General features: G+C 44.7%; 2 protein-coding genes across 5 annotated transcripts in view; one reads left to right on the plus strand and one right to left on the minus strand.

Moving 5' to 3' along the window:
- Positions 1-3899, plus strand: part of CKAP5 (cytoskeleton associated protein 5) — a 45508-nt gene extending 41609 nt beyond the window's left edge. For 2 of the 4 annotated variants that reach the window (XM_079950387.1, XM_079950389.1), the window contains 2 exons: positions 161-315; positions 1576-3899. In XM_079950387.1, the coding sequence (XP_079806513.1) occupies positions 161-315; positions 1576-1824 (404 nt within the window). In that variant the 3' untranslated portion in view covers positions 1825-3899. The remainder of the gene's footprint in view (positions 1-160; positions 316-1575) is intronic. The other 2 variants (XM_079950388.1, XM_079950390.1) reach the window with 2 other exon arrangements.
- A 1000-nt stretch (positions 3900-4899) lies between these two features.
- LOC307227006 (uncharacterized protein) overlaps positions 4900-16764 on the minus strand; it is a 39230-nt gene continuing 27365 nt past the window's right edge. Inside the window, exons 11-20 of the mRNA XM_079996075.1 lie at positions 16135-16240; positions 14987-15123; positions 13856-14161; positions 12937-13047; positions 11270-11396; positions 10815-10982; positions 9566-9739; positions 7350-7528; positions 5805-5875; positions 4900-5174 (exon numbers count right to left, since the gene is read on the minus strand). Coding sequence (XP_079852201.1) covers positions 5031-5174; positions 5805-5875; positions 7350-7528; positions 9566-9739; positions 10815-10982; positions 11270-11396; positions 12937-13047; positions 13856-14161; positions 14987-15123; positions 16135-16240 — 1523 coding nt within the window. The 3' untranslated portion in view covers positions 4900-5030. The remainder of the gene's footprint in view (positions 5175-5804; positions 5876-7349; positions 7529-9565; positions 9740-10814; positions 10983-11269; positions 11397-12936; positions 13048-13855; positions 14162-14986; positions 15124-16134; positions 16241-16764) is intronic.

Genomic DNA, 16764 nt, shown 5'->3' on the forward strand with positions numbered 1-16764 from the left:
TGGTCCAAGGCTTCTGAGGTTATCCCCGGAGCACAGAAATTGCAGCAGCTCCTACACCACATGGACCCTGAGAAACATCACAATCCTCAGTTGGTGTCTGCTTGGACTCATTTTTTGTGTTTGTGTTTGTTTTTTGTTTTTGTTTTTTTCCATATTCCAGGGGTTTCTCCACAGATGGAGGTATCGTGTATCCCTACTCCCACCAATACAGTCCCTTCATCTATAGGAAATGCCAATGGGGAAGAGGTGGGGCCTTCCGTCTACTTGGAAAGGCTAAAAATCCTCAGGCAACGATGTGGCCTTGACAATGCAAAGGTATTCTCTCGATTTACGTATGCGGCAGTGTCTGTGTTTCAGCATCCTCTCTCTTTCTCTCGTCCTTGGTGAATCCTTGTCTCTCATGGCATGTTTGCTCTTGGGGCAGAAGGCTTGACACATCTTTGCTTGCAGACTACTTGCTTTCGCTAGACTCCTTGGGGCAGCCAGGTGGGACAGGAAGCTACTTCAGGCGCTGCACAGAACTGAGGAAAGACAAAGCACGAGTGATATCACTTGAGCTGCTGTTTTCCCTGTAACATAGGAGGGGCTTGCTGATCTTGCCTGTCATGAAACCATTGAGCCTCTTGGGTGATCGATTCAGAGGTTCATTGATCTCTCAACCAATGATACACATTTTTCTTTGTATGTAGTGCATAAACTGTCTGATAGGAGAAGGCCTAATGTATTTTTGCCTCCAAAGCTCTAAACATCAGGCTTTTGCACTACTGCTTATTGTTCTATGAGTGTGTGTAGGCTTGGCGTACTATCATATCAGCATAGATGGGCAAGCCTGTGTATAGACTGCACTTGAAAAGAATAGTCTTGTGGCAATAAAATATTTGATTTGCAAAATAATAATAATGATGATGATGATGTGTAAAGGTTACAGAATTAATCAGTGCATATTGAGCTGTGACAACTAATAAAATTGTAAAGAAACATACTGTTTATATGGGGCAGAGATGCTAGAACAGTGTTCAGTAGTTCCTTAGATGTGTGAACCATCCAGAAGCTCCAGTTGAGCACTTTCTAATGAGAGTGGGGAAAATGGAAGCTAACAAGTTGTGACCTGATTTCTCACACTGCCTTTGAATTGTTAAGATGTTTTTGGTTCAGTCACAAAGGTATTGTTAGACGATTGTTTCTACAAAGACTGGCTCCCTCTCAGAATGGAATAGCATCAAAGCTTCAGCTTTGTGTCTGATGTGGACTCAAACAAATGCCATGTGTTAATTTATTATGCATCAAGCGTGCTTGAGCAAATTCCTTTCCAGCTGACAGATGCTGTATGTGGTGAAAACGCAATTGGTGGAGGAGCAAGCCAAGATGCTGGATCGTTCACTTTAGCAATCCCATAATCAGGATTGCACTATAAGCACAGGTGTATGAACCTACTCATTATTCTAAACTCGTGAAAAGATCGGCACACTACCTTTTTTTTTAATGATTCCCAAATAGCAAGCAGAACAGAAAATGCTCTGGTATTGATAATTTTTGCTTTAGAACAAGTGTTTTGAGCATTGTTTCTGTCCACAGCAGGAAGACAGAGCACCCCTGACCTCCCAGCTGTCCAAGCCATCAGTCCCTACAGTTGCATCCTCCACAGATATGCTCCACAGTAAGCTTTCGCAGCTCCGTGAGTCACGGGAACAATACCAGCACATCGATCTGGACTCCAATCAGACCCACTCTTCTGGCATTGGAACCACCACTTCCTCCTCTGCAGCATCCAATATTGATGACTTGAAAAAAAGACTGGAGAGAATAAAAAGCAGCCGCAAGTGAAATTGCATCAGACAGCGTGGCTGTTGAAGAGCTGTCCATCTTTAGTTTACTAAACTAGAAGTCTTCATAGTTAAGTGGCCTCATGTAGGCCTTCTGTATACAAACTGGTTTATGTGTATAATACAGCAGATCTTGGAGGAGGATCCAAGTCATTGTGGCACAAGTCTTTGTACATACTTTGCTTCTCTGTGAGCATTTATTGACCGTAGAAGACTGTCTGTATTAGTTTTAGTGTACAGAGCTGTAAACAACCATTCTCTTCAATCCAGTTTCTCATAACTTTATTTGTAAAGTTGTCTTCTCTTTCTTAGCTCTTAACTCTTAGAAGCTCTTCAGTGGTTTTCCTTTTATTTTTAACAACTTCTTCTCCATATAATCCTTGAACAGTTTCTGTACGGACGCATGGCATGAATTAACTAAGTGTCTTTTTGTAAATAAAGTTTGCATTAACTCTCTCTGGGAGCAGCAGTGGCTGTTGGTGAGAAATGTCCATCCATGTTCTTAGTTACAAGTGACTCAGCATTTCTAGTTTCCGTGAGCTGCTGTCTAAAACTTCACAGCAGATTTACTTTCATGGAGAAGCTGAGACACTAACATTGCAAGCATGCTTCAGGTTGAAGAAATCTTTGATTTCTATTGAGAGCACTGTTAGTCTTGCCATGGCTTCCAGAATAGCGTGGGGCAGAGGCAGAACATTTCACCCCCTAAAAACCACTTTCCAAGCCCTTCTCTGTATTTTAATCTAGTTAGTTTACAAGTGCTAGAATGCTCAGGTTCCTTTTAAGGATTTAGTTTCATCCATTTTGAGAACTGATTTTTTTTTACATGGTGGATGATCAGTATCCTACACTGAAGACATGTTGGCCTTTCCTCATACATGCTGGAGCCCAGAATATTTCAATGTGCTAATTTGCTCTTAGATATATTTTTAGCTCTGCTGTCAGCCTGAAAGTTTTGTAGTAAATGTATGATCAGTGATTGCTGCTAGTGGTTGAGAACATAGTCTTGGGGACACTGTTTCCAAAATACATGTGTTCTCAGAAGGTGAATTATACTGTGGCAGTTGAAGGTCACGTGGATGTGGTTGTGGGGAATTGTTCTGGAGGACTTGCTGCTTTTATGTATGGGTTATGCATTTGTGTGCCTCTTACAATCTGAGACTCAGAACTGCTATAGCACACAGTTGTTGGAGTAATTTCTAGGTTAATCTTCCCTCCTTTGCCCCTGCCTTGGATATTTTGACATAAGTGGCATTGCACCGGCTTTAACACACTCCCAGAAATACCAGCTCTTTCCTGTGGCTGACAGAGATTTAATTTCATTTGCATTTCTTCGTGCTTGTTAGACGTTGATTAAATAGCATTTACTATTCACCATAGTTTAGTGTTGCATCAAATCAAATTGGTTGTCTTTATAAACTTCGTTGGTCATTGTGTACACATTATGATGTGTATGCTGATTTGGAAGCGATGCCCATAAGAGGGCGCATCCCAGAGTGTGCATTATTTGCCTTCTGGGAGGACTCTGCACACTTCCCATTTTTAACTTGCAGTTTTTTTCAGTGGATGCCACTTCATATTGAATCAGCTGCCTTAGCTAGGGCTATGAAAGATTGAATCAGCACCTGTCAGCCACATCATTCTATAGCACTTTGGTGTGCCTTGCAGTGGTGCAAAATGCATACAGTTTGTGGGGCTCTGAGTTGCTGCTTGTGCACATCTAGTGATAGCCTCCTCTTGTAGCTGATGCCCTGCTCCTTACTCTTATGTTGGGGCTCACACTGGTATAGTAAGTGCAAGGAACGGAGAGGTAATGGTCATTAGAAATACAATTTGCAGGGGGTGTGTATGTGTGTCATTAGTGAGATTTGGAAATGCAATGAAGTCTCTGGCAAACTTTGTTTTCTCTAAAAAGATGCTCTCCCCACCACTAGGTGTGGCTTTAGTTTTGATACATTCTCCCCTTTCAGTGCTGGTTTCAGAAATGCCCTATTTAAGCCACGTTTAGCTTAACCTAGAGCCAATGGAAATGTTTCTACAGTATGTTTGAATAAATGTTACATTTTACTACTAAAATTCTCTGTACTCCCTCAGTCTTGGTGATCAACCTATGATTGGTACTCAAGGAGAACTAGCTCCTTTGCCTACCTGTGTCTGAAAGGACAACGTCTCATAACAGGTTTTTTATGAATATAAACTATATTAATGGCGTATGCACCATATCTTAATAGCACATCCGAAGCACATTCTTTCCTTCAAAGAATTCTGGGCAGTGTAGTTTATCGTAGCCCGATTCACAATTCTCAGCAACCCATAACAAATAGGGCCCAAAATTCTTTGAGGCGGGAAATTAAAGATATAGTATGTATGCAACCTTTGTCAATATTAATGGAATTTGACTAGTTTTCTCCATTGTATCTTTTTATGATGCCTCACTTAGAAATGGTTTCTACTGTAGAAAAGGCTCAATTTAACAGCTGTGGCAATGGTGGGGTACATTTCTTTGCTTGCAGACACTACTGTTTTTTGTTTAATGGGATTGAATAAAACTGCATCCCACAGCAACCGCACCAAAGAACACAAAAGCTGCCCTTTGGTTTACTCCCATGAATATCATAGAGCGCTGATTGTAGTTTCACTCTGAACTTTGAACTATATTTTTTGTATTGAAATTGCTGGAAGAAAATGTACTTCAATCAAAATGTATCTGCTTTCTGCCCAGAGCCCTGAAACCGATGAACTATAGGCAACTTCTTTTACTCTCTCCTTTTTGAAGGCAAAAACGCAGGCTAAGTGTACTCCTACCTTTGTTACTCTAAGATAAATAAGGCCACATAACTTACAACTTCTTATACTAAGGTTGTAACCCTAGCCACACTTGAGGATTTCCCATTGTATATTGTGAGGCTTGATTCTAAAAGATCCTGCGTAGGGTTATCCTGCACAGCTATTTAACTTGCTCATTCAACCAGATACAGTACATTCACCTTAGTCACAGTTTTGCTTTGGTAACTTTTCAAGTAGTACCTGTACTGCTAAGTTCACTTTTTTGCAATTGACAACAAAGGAGATTGAGTACTTGGTCCAGAACCTTTATTGAGGTTTGTGCCAAAATACGTTTTCTTCCTTAGGCTTTTAGTTACCTGTCATGTTTGACCAATATACATACATCTCTAAATCATTGTGCAGGTGCTGAGCTTAAGTTCTTTAATGCCCATGTTTCTCAGTAACCTTTTGCAACCATTTCTTCAGGCGGAAGACGTGGGTGTAGAAGCCGTATTTGCCATCACGATCACAGCCTTCTCCCCATGAGACGATACCCGTCTGATACCACCGATTATCAGTTGGGTTCTGGAGAGAGGAGAGTGCAAGAGCACCAAGGAAGAGTCAGCATACTGGGAAAAAGCATATAGGTCACATAAAAAGGGCAAGCAGCGGCAGCAGGACTCTCATTTTTCAAGACTTTCAGAGCCCATAGAAGGTCCAGATCCAGGTATTTCTTACAGTGGAGCTTTATGAGTATCTCTTTTCTAAAAGGAAATCTCACCCTTAATTGCAAAGATGTGGGATGTTGGGCTTGTTGCCCAACAATGCGTGTGAAGATTGACTTCTCAATATAAATTGGATCCACAAGCTTGTTTCTATGTCAGGTGGAAAGCTCCCCCCGCCCCCCACAGAGGGTGGCATCCACTCAGGGCTGTAACGAGTGATCTGCTGACAGTGGGAGGGACTGAACCCCATAGTGAGTAGGGCCAACCAGTCTCCACCCTGACCAGCAGACTGCCAAATGACAAAGAGGTTTCTCTTGCCAGAGGCTGAAGTGATTGCTTTGCTTACATCCTTGCTGAAATGTGAGCACTGTTCCTCTCTCATTGATCCAGTATTTTAAGCTCGGGGCCCACCAAAGAAGTCATGACATATGTCACCCTTTTGCTGCCACTTGAGATTGATGTATTACGTCACTTTGAGCATTACACATACCTTCATGACAAAAGGGCCTCCACTGTCACCTTCGCAGGCGTCTCCTCTTTGAGAATCTTCAGGACTGTACCCTAAACAACAAAAAGGCATTTGAGGTTGACTACAGTGGATTCCTGAGGGACGTGGGTGGCGCTGTGGGTAAAACCTCAGTGCCTAGGACCCGCCGATCGTATGGTTGGCGGTTCTAATCCCCGTGGCGGGGTGAGCTCCTGTCTTCGGTCCCAGCTCCTGCACACCTAGCAGTTCGAAAGCACAATTAAGTGCAAGTAGATAAATAGGTACCGCTTTATAGTGGGAAGGTAAACGGCGTTTCCGTGTGCTGCGCTGGTGCCGGCTCGCCAGAGCAGCTTCGTCACGCTGGCCACGTGACCCGGAAGTGTCTGCGGACAGCGCTGGCTCCCGGCCTCTTAAGTGAGATGAGCACACAACCCTAGAGTCGGACACGACTGGCCCGTACGGGCAGGGGTACCTTTACCTTTACAGTGGATTCAATCTCCTGTTTTCCTTTTGCTGCTTTTCGCCATCTGATACTTAATCTTTTAGAAATCAGGGCCTGTGTACTGCCTTCTCAAGCAACCAGAAATCTCTTTTTCCAAAAATGGGGGATCAGCCCTTAGTTAACTAAAACTGGGATCTATCTCCATAAATTTCCCTGTTGCTTTCACTATTCTTCCATTTATTGTCATTTCAGTATGAATTGGGATCAGACTGTGTGTGTCTGTACAGCAATGTGAGGTAGATCAGATATGGTAGGGGACCCAATTATGGATCTCTGTGGCCTGTTTTGATCACTCCATGCATTTGTTTCACCATGTGTGTATCTGCCTCTCATGTGTACAGGATACAAGCAAATACCTGCTAAATGTATGAAGCACTCCTGTCTCACCTCTTGAGCTTCAGCCTACTTTGTGTTTCTTCTCAGCTGAGCTTTGTCAAAGGCACAGCCTGGTGTCTAGCCTGGATTTTCATCACACTGCCCACACAAATACATTATTTTCTCTCCCCACTCCAGGCTGGGAGTTCCTGGCCTGTTGCAATTTTGCTCAGGGCCTGGTGCTAGCTTGGACAAGTTTCTCACCTGACTGGTGGTGCCTTTCTTAGCATTAAATTAGAGGACATCATGTAGGCTTATGGGTCTTCCTATTTTGTGCAGCAGCTTCACTCGGGGAACAGTACTAGCCAGACCAAAGGGAAATATCCCTCCCTTAGACACAGCTGGAGGCCACTGAGGTGTTACCCAGTTTGTGATGGGAGGCCACTTGTCAAGATTCTCCAGTCTGGGAGTTCAGATTGTCACCAGCCAAGGGGATTGGGGGTAGGAGTATTTATATGGCGAAGGAGAGTTCCGGCTGTCTTACAGTGGTAATCATCTCTCATCCCAGTTCAGATTGGCTCATACTCTCCTTCCCTTGAAACATGTGGCTTGGGCTCACTTCCAGTTGAAATCATTAGCATTTCCTTCAGTATTCCCAACCACACAGATATATAACCTCACCAGTTTCTCCCTCGGTTGAAAGAACGTATCAGATGCTAAGGAAAACGTACCTGCACAGAACATGTTGTCTGTGACTCTAATCTTGGTGGATGCCTTGCAAGTTTCCCGTGGCACAATAGGGAGGTTCACCTGCTGTAGTATGCCAGGCAGAGGTGACCTGCCAGAGGTCCATGTCTCTTGTAGGTTTCCCCAACCAGTCACACGCCCTTTGTATCCTGTTAGCATCAGGCTACAGAACAAAAAACAACACAAACCCCAGTAGCTTAAAATCATTTTGGCTGACATTTGTAGGCAAAACATGTTTCCTTTTGTTATGTATATGTAATGATTTGTCTTAATCCTAATTACACTGCTCCAAACAAAAAACTGGTGTCTCTTGTGTGTGCTGAATTCTTCAGCAGAGACCAGGGTGCTACAGGAAGGAAGGCACCCATGGTGAAGTCCTCTGTAGGTATCTAGAGCACGTAGGGAAGGAAGCAAGGCTAGACTCCAGCAATACAATGGCAAGTTACATCAAACAGGATGTTTCCATTTTGCTCTTTGCAAAATCCCGAGTTTTCCAGACTGTCTGTGCTTTCATTGTTTTTCTGCAACCGTGGGAACAGAAACACTCTTTAAACACACACTGTCTGTCTCACGTGTGCATGACCCCTGGCCTACAAGGTGCAATGGCTGTGGGTGTACAATCCATGTGTACTTTACTCTGCATTTGGCCTCTTTTGCACACAGCTGCCACATGTGCATTCTATTAGGCAAGAAGAACAAACACCATCCCTACCAGTAAATCCATCATTTGTCTTAAGGTTCATATCTTCCACCCCAGGTCTGCATATGGGGCTCCTTTTGCAATCAGTACTTTGGACTAGGTACTCACAGTTAAGATCCGTCTGAACTTAGGCTCCCTATTCATTTTGCACTCTTTGCCCATCTACTTTTTAATTCAGCGCAAATGGCTGAGAAGTGTGTGTCCAGCCAGCTTCCTAAAATCCTTTTGCTAGGATATCAAGTGTTCTACCCATTCTCTTTAGGCAACCCACCTTCTGTTGCAGGCAACTCCCTTCAGGAAACAGAACCCTTAAAGCAGGGGTGGGGAAAGCTTTTCAGCTTGAGGGCCACATACCCTCATAAACTGTCTTCTGGGGGCCACATACCAATGATTGGTGGAACCAGAGGCCAAAGTAGATGAAGCAATTGAGTTGTAACGTTCTGCACACTTAAATTGGAAGTAAGCCAAAGTGGGACTTATTTAAGGTTACTTTTAAGCTCTCAATATCATGTACCGTATTTTTTGTCCCATAGGACGCTCCGTCCCATAGGACGCACCTAGTTTTTTCTGGGGGGGGGGGAATAAAGGGGAAAATTTTTTCCTTTATTTCCCCCCCATAACCAGGTCGGGGAAACCAAACCAGGTCGGGGAACAGCGGTATGGCGGCGCTGCGCCTCCCCGCTGTCCCCCGAGCTTGTGGGGCTGGCCGGTGTCTGCCCAAAGCGTGGGGCGCTCTGCTTCAGCACGCCCCGTGCTTCGTGCAGCAGGCTGCTATCCGCAGCGTAGGGAGCCCTGCAGGAACTCCCGCAGGGCTCCCCAGGTTGCGGATATCTGCCCGGCGCGAGGGGCGCTCTGCTTCAGGACGCCCCACGCGCCAGGCGGCAAGCTGCTATTTGCAGCCTAGGGAGCCCTGTGGGAATTCCCGCCGGCTCCCCAGGCTTGCTGATAGCTTCCTGAAGCCTGAAGCCTGGAGAGTGAGAGGGGTCGGTGCGCACCGACCCCTCTCGCTCTCCAAGCTTCAGCGAAAGCCTGTATTCGCCCCATAGGACACACACAGATTTCCCCTTCATTTTTGGAGGGGAAAAAGTGCGTCCTATAGGGCGAAAAATACGGTAGGTTAGCCGCACCCTACCCTTATCTAACAGTTATCTTGCATGCTGTTTTCTAATAAAGAACCTATTGAAGCTACTGCTACTACTGGGAAAATATGAACAGTTGTGAAGACTGCCCACCTTCAGTGGAAGGCAGAAAGGGATTCATCAGTCAATCCCAAGGTTGCCTTTTCCCAATGTTGCTGCCATTCCAGATTTTATCAGTGGTAAGACTGGGAAGATGCATGTTTGAGGACACTCACAATCTACTTAGGTGATGACACAATGTCTGGATGGGCCAACTGTCCCCCTCACCAAAGGTTTACAAACCACTGACTTAGCTTGACAGGTTCCCTATCATTTTGAATGGGGCTGCTCCCATTACAACCATCACCTTCTGTCTCCTTACCTTTGAACAATCTCTTTAGTGGGTAAACAGACTGGATGTATATAGTTGCTGAACTCAACGGGCTTCTTCAGTAGTAACAGTGCAATGTCCCGGTCTAGATTCTCCTTCCAATTGTACTTGGGGTGAATGATGACTTTCTCTATCAACATAATTTTCTCCATGGTCCTCTCATAGCTGAAACATTTCCCAAAAAGAGAGAGAGAAGCAATTGACATATTTAAATACTATCATCAAGATGCCTTCAACTTGACTACAGTTTACAATAAGCCCAAGCCAAGTAGATGGTGAAATAGGACTTCTGGAGGCTCCTTAATTGTGGCAAGGGGGAAAAAAATGCAGGTTGTATGTTCAGGTAATGTGTCTCCATGTGAACTAATTGCTAGAGAATTACTTTTTGATACAGGAACACTCTGGGATGTACTGGATAGGAATGAAAGATCATAGAAGTGGGGGCATAAGCATAACCCCCTCCCCTAAGTAAGAATGATGTAATCTAGGTCTGTTATTTTTTTTCTGGACAAGGGAATGAAGGAGACTACAGAAAGAGCTGACTTTATGGGCTATTCAAGTTCAGAAAAATTGCCTTCATTAGAGTTGCCTCTCTCTGGAGGTCAGGCAATCAAACCGGCTTTCTGTTAGTGTGTTTTCCCTAAATCTATGCTCAATCTGTATATTTGTCAATAAAGTTTAAAAACACCATAACCTTCCAGAGACCTCCATAAAAAGAAAACCAAAGCTGGGTAAATGCTAAGCCCCTGGGACTTCTGACCATTTGGCATAGTGGGGCAAGCCTAAGAATGATATTTAAAATGTGCATACTTTGAATTTAGTGTGTGGATGCATGACACCTTGGATCCTGGAAGATTTCCCTTGACACCAAAAAGCATGGTTAGTGTTCTGCATGCCCAGAATCAATTCTGACTAAACGTCAGGAAGAACTTTCTGATGGCAAGAGCTGTTTGGCAGTGGAACAGACTCCCACAAGAGGTGGTGGACTGTCTTTCCTTGGAGGTTCTTAAGCAGAGGTTAGATGGCCATCACCTCATGGATGCTGAGATTCTTGCATTGCAGGGGGTTGAACTAGATGATCCTCAGGGTCCCTTCCAACTCTACAATTCTAGGATTTTTGTCTGTGTCCCCAAATGGTTTCCCTTTTCCCATATAGAAAAGAGGCATTTATATAGAGCTCTTATGGCCTATGGTCAGTATGTAATTTGAAAGATTTATAATTTCCTTTCCAATCTCTTACACCTTCCGGTCGTGTTTGCCAATCCGTACAATGATGTCATCTTTAGTGAAATTCTTATCCCAAGGTGGGTAGAAGATGCAATGGGCAGCAGTTAGGATCCAGCGATTACTGATGAGACTGGCTCCACATAGCAGCTCCTGGGGGCTCTTCCTGAACAGCATCACTTGCCTAGAACAAAATAGGCAGGGAAAGAGAGGCAAGTCTCAGTGTCTTAGCCGAAATAGCACATGACCAGAGCACAGGCTGCAGAGAACAAAACAGACTAGCATCTTTCTACTGCACTAACAGGCTGTTCTTGTGCTTCAAAGGAAGAACGAGGCAGAAACACAAATTGCGAAACTCTCTTCCTAGAGTTGCTAGTGCCATTTACGGAGTTCCGAAAGGTCACCCATCCATGCAAAAGAGTAGACAGGCATGGGAAAGGAACATAAGCAAACCTCAGTTATGATGCTTACCACGGGGAACTGCCTTTTTCAGCATCGGATCCCTTCACAATTCGGCCTGCCAGATAGGAGTCCAGCAGCTCCTGCTCAGTCTTATCAGATACGTGCTGCTTCTCAAACAGAGGACGGGAACCACAGTCTGGAAATACAGATCCATTCTTCTGTAACTACCCAGTTCTCAAATATGAACATATATTTCATAAGCTAGCATTTCTGCTACAAGAAAATAATAATTGATGGTGATTAAGACATTGACCCAGAGCTGGAATTTTATCTCATCTTGTTGGAAAGGTGAATAATGGGAGTTGATTTGGAGCATAGGTTCAGTCCTGGACAGTCTATATAAAATGCTGTTTTTATTCCTTTCAAAAGGTTTACATGAGTGCCAGCTAGATTATCGGACTTATGCTATTCCACCCTTAAGTTAAAGGATGCTAAGAAACTCTGGCTGGATAGGACCATGTCTGAATGGATGGGGAGAGCATCCCCTTGTAGCCCACCTCCTGAACGTTCTGGGGGATCTTCTGGTTAGATGCTTCTGTTATAGCTCTGATCTCGCTGGGGAATGGACAGGGTCATCAGCAGTATCACCCCTAAGTGCCCACTCTGGCACCGCGAAGCCTGAAACACACTTGGTTCTCCAGTGAGCTTTGGACAATGAAGCAGGTCATGTGATTGCAACAGTACAAGTGGGATCTTGCACCAAGGCCAACCAAGTACAGGTCAGAGCATGTGACACCATTGTGTCCTTGGGTCTGGCAGAGGTGTTTTTTGTTTTTTTGAGCTAGTGAATGTTGGCTCCTATTATTTAGTTAGTTAGTTAGTTAGTATACCGTCTTTCATTCACAACATAAAAATACAAAATGAGAACACAAAATACATAATAAAACAAACAAACCAATAACCCCCTCCCACAAAAACACTTAAAAGGATATAGGATGTTAATCAGCCATAGGCCTGGTTGAAAAGGAATGTTTTCGCCTGGCATCTAAAGGTGTACAAGGAAGGCTGTGAGTGCTTGGAAAGTTTCTGATCAATTAAAAAGGTGCCACTGATTATATGAGGGGGGGGGTATATTCCTAATACCCCCTCCTACACACTGTGGTTAGCAGCCACTGCCTGAAAAGAGACATTTCCCTCCCCCCATTCACTCAAGAGGAATTGCCTCTTCAAAAATGATAGTCTGCTTCTTGCTTCAGCAGAACCGGGTTGAGCCATTCTCAGGCAGTGTGTGCTTGAGAAGCAGCAGGCACTGAATTGACATCAGGTTCTTTCATCAGACGGCATCTCCCTCACCGAGGCAAGTCAGGGCCACAGGAGAAATGGGATTTCATCAGGTCCAACCCATGCCATAATTTTCCAAAAATGAGATAAACAAGAACATTGACACCAACTAGGAAAAAATTAGCCTGAGGAGAGTTTGGAGAGCTAACCGCTAACCGCTGCTTCAATGAAGGCAGGAAAGCAAATTGGATTCTAGAAGAGCCTGCTTGCTTTTCTGCCTTTGACCACAAGGTGGAGCCAGTAACCACAATCAGCAAGAAGAGAAACCATTCCAGCCCCTGTGCCAATACAGTATTAAAAAAGGGTCCGACAATTCAGCAATGTGTTGTACAAAGAAGCTGTGGCTTAATTAATCGTTATTTTTCTTTCTTTTGACTTTATCTTGGCCCTCTCACCTGCTTCACCTTGACCAAACGTCTTAGGATCAAAGAAGGTTTTGTGTTCTTGGACAGTAGTCCGGCCTGCTCTTTGCTCATCCTCATAATCGAAATCATCCACAAAACTTTCTGAAAGAGAAGACCAAGGCGGAGAAGAACTTAATTCACAGAAGAGTCAGTCTCTTCATTCCTGCTAAATCTACAAGCAGGGGCGGGGGGCTATCTCCTGCACTTTCAAAAGTTATGTGTGTGTGTGTGGGGGGGGGTGTTCAGCAGGTGTTTCCTGTATAGCCATCTCCTTTTCTAAAAGAGGGGTAGGCAGAAGAAAGATTTGGATCTGTGGGGAGGTCTTGGGGTGATTCGCAATCTCACTCCCAGTTGTCTAGCAATAACTTAAGCTTCCCATGCCATGTTCTAAAAGGATTAAAAAGAGTGATTGGGTGAAAATCCAGAGCAGGTTTGTGGTTCTGTTTACTGATCACAACCTCCTGGGCTCAACATGCATTCTTATCATATGTCTGCCTGGCTGGGACATTATTTTGCACTTGGCTGTGGCTGTGGACCTCTGGGTTCAAACAAACAAACAAACAAACAAACAAACAAACAAACAAACAAACAAACACATGCCCTGGTAGATCCTGCAAGCCTGCAATCTGCCCATCGCAGCTCTACATAACCATTAAAAGGCACAAGAGCCCTGCCTTCTGTTCTTCCTGGCCCCCCTTTCTACTTCCTACCTGCAGGCCACCAGAGAAAGCAATTAAGTTAGTGGAAGCCCATCAAATCCGTGTGAAGCTTTCAACACGTGCACACCAATACCAACATGCATACATGACTCCCAGCATGCATCTGGCTCTCCCACATAAACCATCCTCCCGTCTCAAGAAACTCCTCTTTACCACAAAAAGCAAAGGCCCGTCTCTTGCAGGCTCCTTACCGCAGTAGTTCAAGTCACAATAGTCAAAGGTCACGTTAGGACGGTTGATGTAGCACCAGACGCCTTCATCGTCCTCATCAGGGTTGCGGCAATAATTCTGCACCAGGTTAGGATTGCCATGGAAGGGTTTCCCGTGGCTCATCGCTCTTGCTTGTTCTGAGGCCCATGGCAAGCACTGAGCCCCGGAAAGGGTGACGGAGAGGGTCCCCGTATACTGCAGCCCCTTGTTTGGCACACAAGGCCCTTGCTTCTTTTGCTCTTGCGCTGGGGTCCTTGGGGAAATTGGAACCGAGGTCCGGTTCTCACCTGAAAAAAGAGGAGCAAGGGAACCATGACCATCGTTTTGTTTAAGAAGTTCTCCTTCACCGTATCTATATTGGTTTTAGAAGGGAAGCTGTGCACATATGCCTGGAATTGAAAGGAGGGACCTAATCAAACTCTACCTCAGACATCTTTAGGCAGCCGTGTTTAGGGAAATTTTTAATGTTTGATGTTTTATTGTGTTGGGAGCCGCCCAGAGTGGCTGGGTGTCAGGGACTGTGCTGAGGAGGGCTGCACTGAAGAGGAATGGTGGGAGCCTCCCCCCTTCCCCCTGCTCCTGAATCTTCCCAGGAGCAGGAGGACAGTATAGATTTAGAACAGCGGTTTGCAGAGGGACATAGTTCAGAAGGCAGAAGCTGGGAAATACTGGATGGGGAACAGCTAGGAGAGGAAACACTGAAAGAGAGAGAGTTAACAGACCCCCTTTTACTGGAAAGCATCCATCCACTCAGCCCAAGGTCAAGGTGAGCAGATAAGGTGGCTGCTCAGAAAGCACAGTGGTTGCAAGATCAGGTTGCAAGATGCGAAAGTGACGTGGGTGACTGGGGGGAAGTGGGTAGAACCCTTAATTGGGAGCACCTTCATTCCTGGAAATGGATTCTTTGTTCTCTCGCTGTGATCATTAAAAATTATAACTGGTAAGAGACGCCTTTTGCTTTGTTCTGCTTATCTACTGTCAAAGGGGGAGAGGGGGAAGCTGAGTCCCTGAAGTCTGACACTGGGGAAACCCAGCCAGACGGGTGGAGTATAAATAAATTATTACTACTACTACTACTACTATTATACCTGGCGCATCAGCACTAGACTCACCACACACAGGTACAGCACACTCTTCTGCGCGCACGACTGGGTTTCGGGTGTAGCACCAGGGACCCCTTGTGTTGTTGTTTGGATTCCTACAGTAGTTTTCAGTGAGGTTGGCACCTGGATGGCTTGTTGTGTTGAAGCTAAAAGAAAGCAGGATACATTAGAGCGATACAGGGAAACAGAAAATCCCTCCTCTTATAGTTAGGCTTGCAGTAAGGGAACTCTGGCTCATGCGCCCAAAAGGACTGCACTGCAGTTTATGGCATATTCTAGATGAAAAGCACTCCCTCGGAAGAAGAAAAAGAGGTGAAGGCCAGACACAGATAGTCACGTACAGCAATCACATGTCTGCATTTCACTGTGCACGTACATCAAGAACAGCTATGACTGGCTATGGCTTCCCGCCCAGCATGTGCACACCGCATGTTCATGTACACCAAAATGCACATATGCGTGTGCACAATTTCAGATTCCACCCCCCCTTCCCCTGATGCAATTGGCTGGGCATGTCCTCCATTGGCTATCTTGCAGCTCACGGCTATTTGGAAGGGCCGCTGTGCTTATCTGAAGACATTCAAGCTTTTACTCAATTGTCCCTGTCGTCCGCATTGTTTTCATTCCCCTCAAACCACATTGCTTACAATTCCCCCTACCAAGGATAACTGAGGACAACACTTCATGCGTTTGATGACGTGGGTGCTAATCCTTGAAAGTTTTGTTTACGTGGTTAACTCAGTGATTCTCAAAGTTTTCGTCTCCTTTCCTCAATAATTTCTCTTCCCAGGAACTGCCATAGAAATCCTACATATTTCAAAGGGGTTTTTTTTTGCAGGGGGGAGGTGTCTCAGGGTTCACATTTATTGTCATGCTACTCGCGCCTTCAAATCCCCCTTTCCCCTAGAGCACACTACTATTCCCCTGTACAATACTCCCTTGCACTTTGTGCTTCCAATTAAAATCCAAGATGCACAAGATGCAATGGGCAGGCGACTGGATCCTTATTCTCTGCTCAGTCTCTCCATCCAGTGTTGTGTGAAGGCAAGTGGAAGTCAGGCTTGAGTTGTCTCCAGTTCAGAGGCTGGCCCTGCAAGCAAAGGGTGGCACAGAATTTTTTTTTTCCCCCAAACAAACAAGCAAACAAACAAACTTACTCAGGCTTGTGTGGAAATTTGCTCGACCAGTACTGGCATTCAATTCCTGACTTGGTGAACGAAATGGATCCCCTATAATTCTGCCCAGCATCTTTGACACAGTCACCTGTTGGAATGAAAAATACAGGATGCAGTGAAATGGAACAGCTAGCAGCATATTCAGAGAGTCAAGACATCTCAGTGGTTTGGATGTAGGCTGATACACATAACAAGCGCTAGTTCAGAGGTGCTTCTATGTCCCCTGGTTTAGCTACACTTGATTGCTCTACACTTCAGAAGGGGCAGCTGAATCTGGGAACTGACTCCATTGAAAAGCATTATGTTTAATGGGTCAGTAGAAAGAACACACAGAGAAAATGCTGTGCTTGAAAATACATGTTCTATCAGTGGTGAGAGTTTGGGATAGACCATTCACATAGGCAATCGTTCCTTGATCAAGACACATTTGGCACCCAAGCCAAACACAGGCCTTTATATTATTGTATTTATATCTGATTATATATATTTTAGGTCACCTTTCAGGGTGCTACTCCTTCTGAAGATAATATCAACATGGAAAACCATTGAACTATTTTCAATATACAACATTTGCTCCTAGGCTGCCCTTGGTGCTGAAAAGAAAATGAAGAA

Source organism: Podarcis cretensis (assembly GCF_951804945.1).
Source record: "Podarcis cretensis genome assembly, chromosome: 1".
NCBI lineage: Eukaryota > Metazoa > Chordata > Lepidosauria > Squamata > Lacertidae > Podarcis > Podarcis cretensis.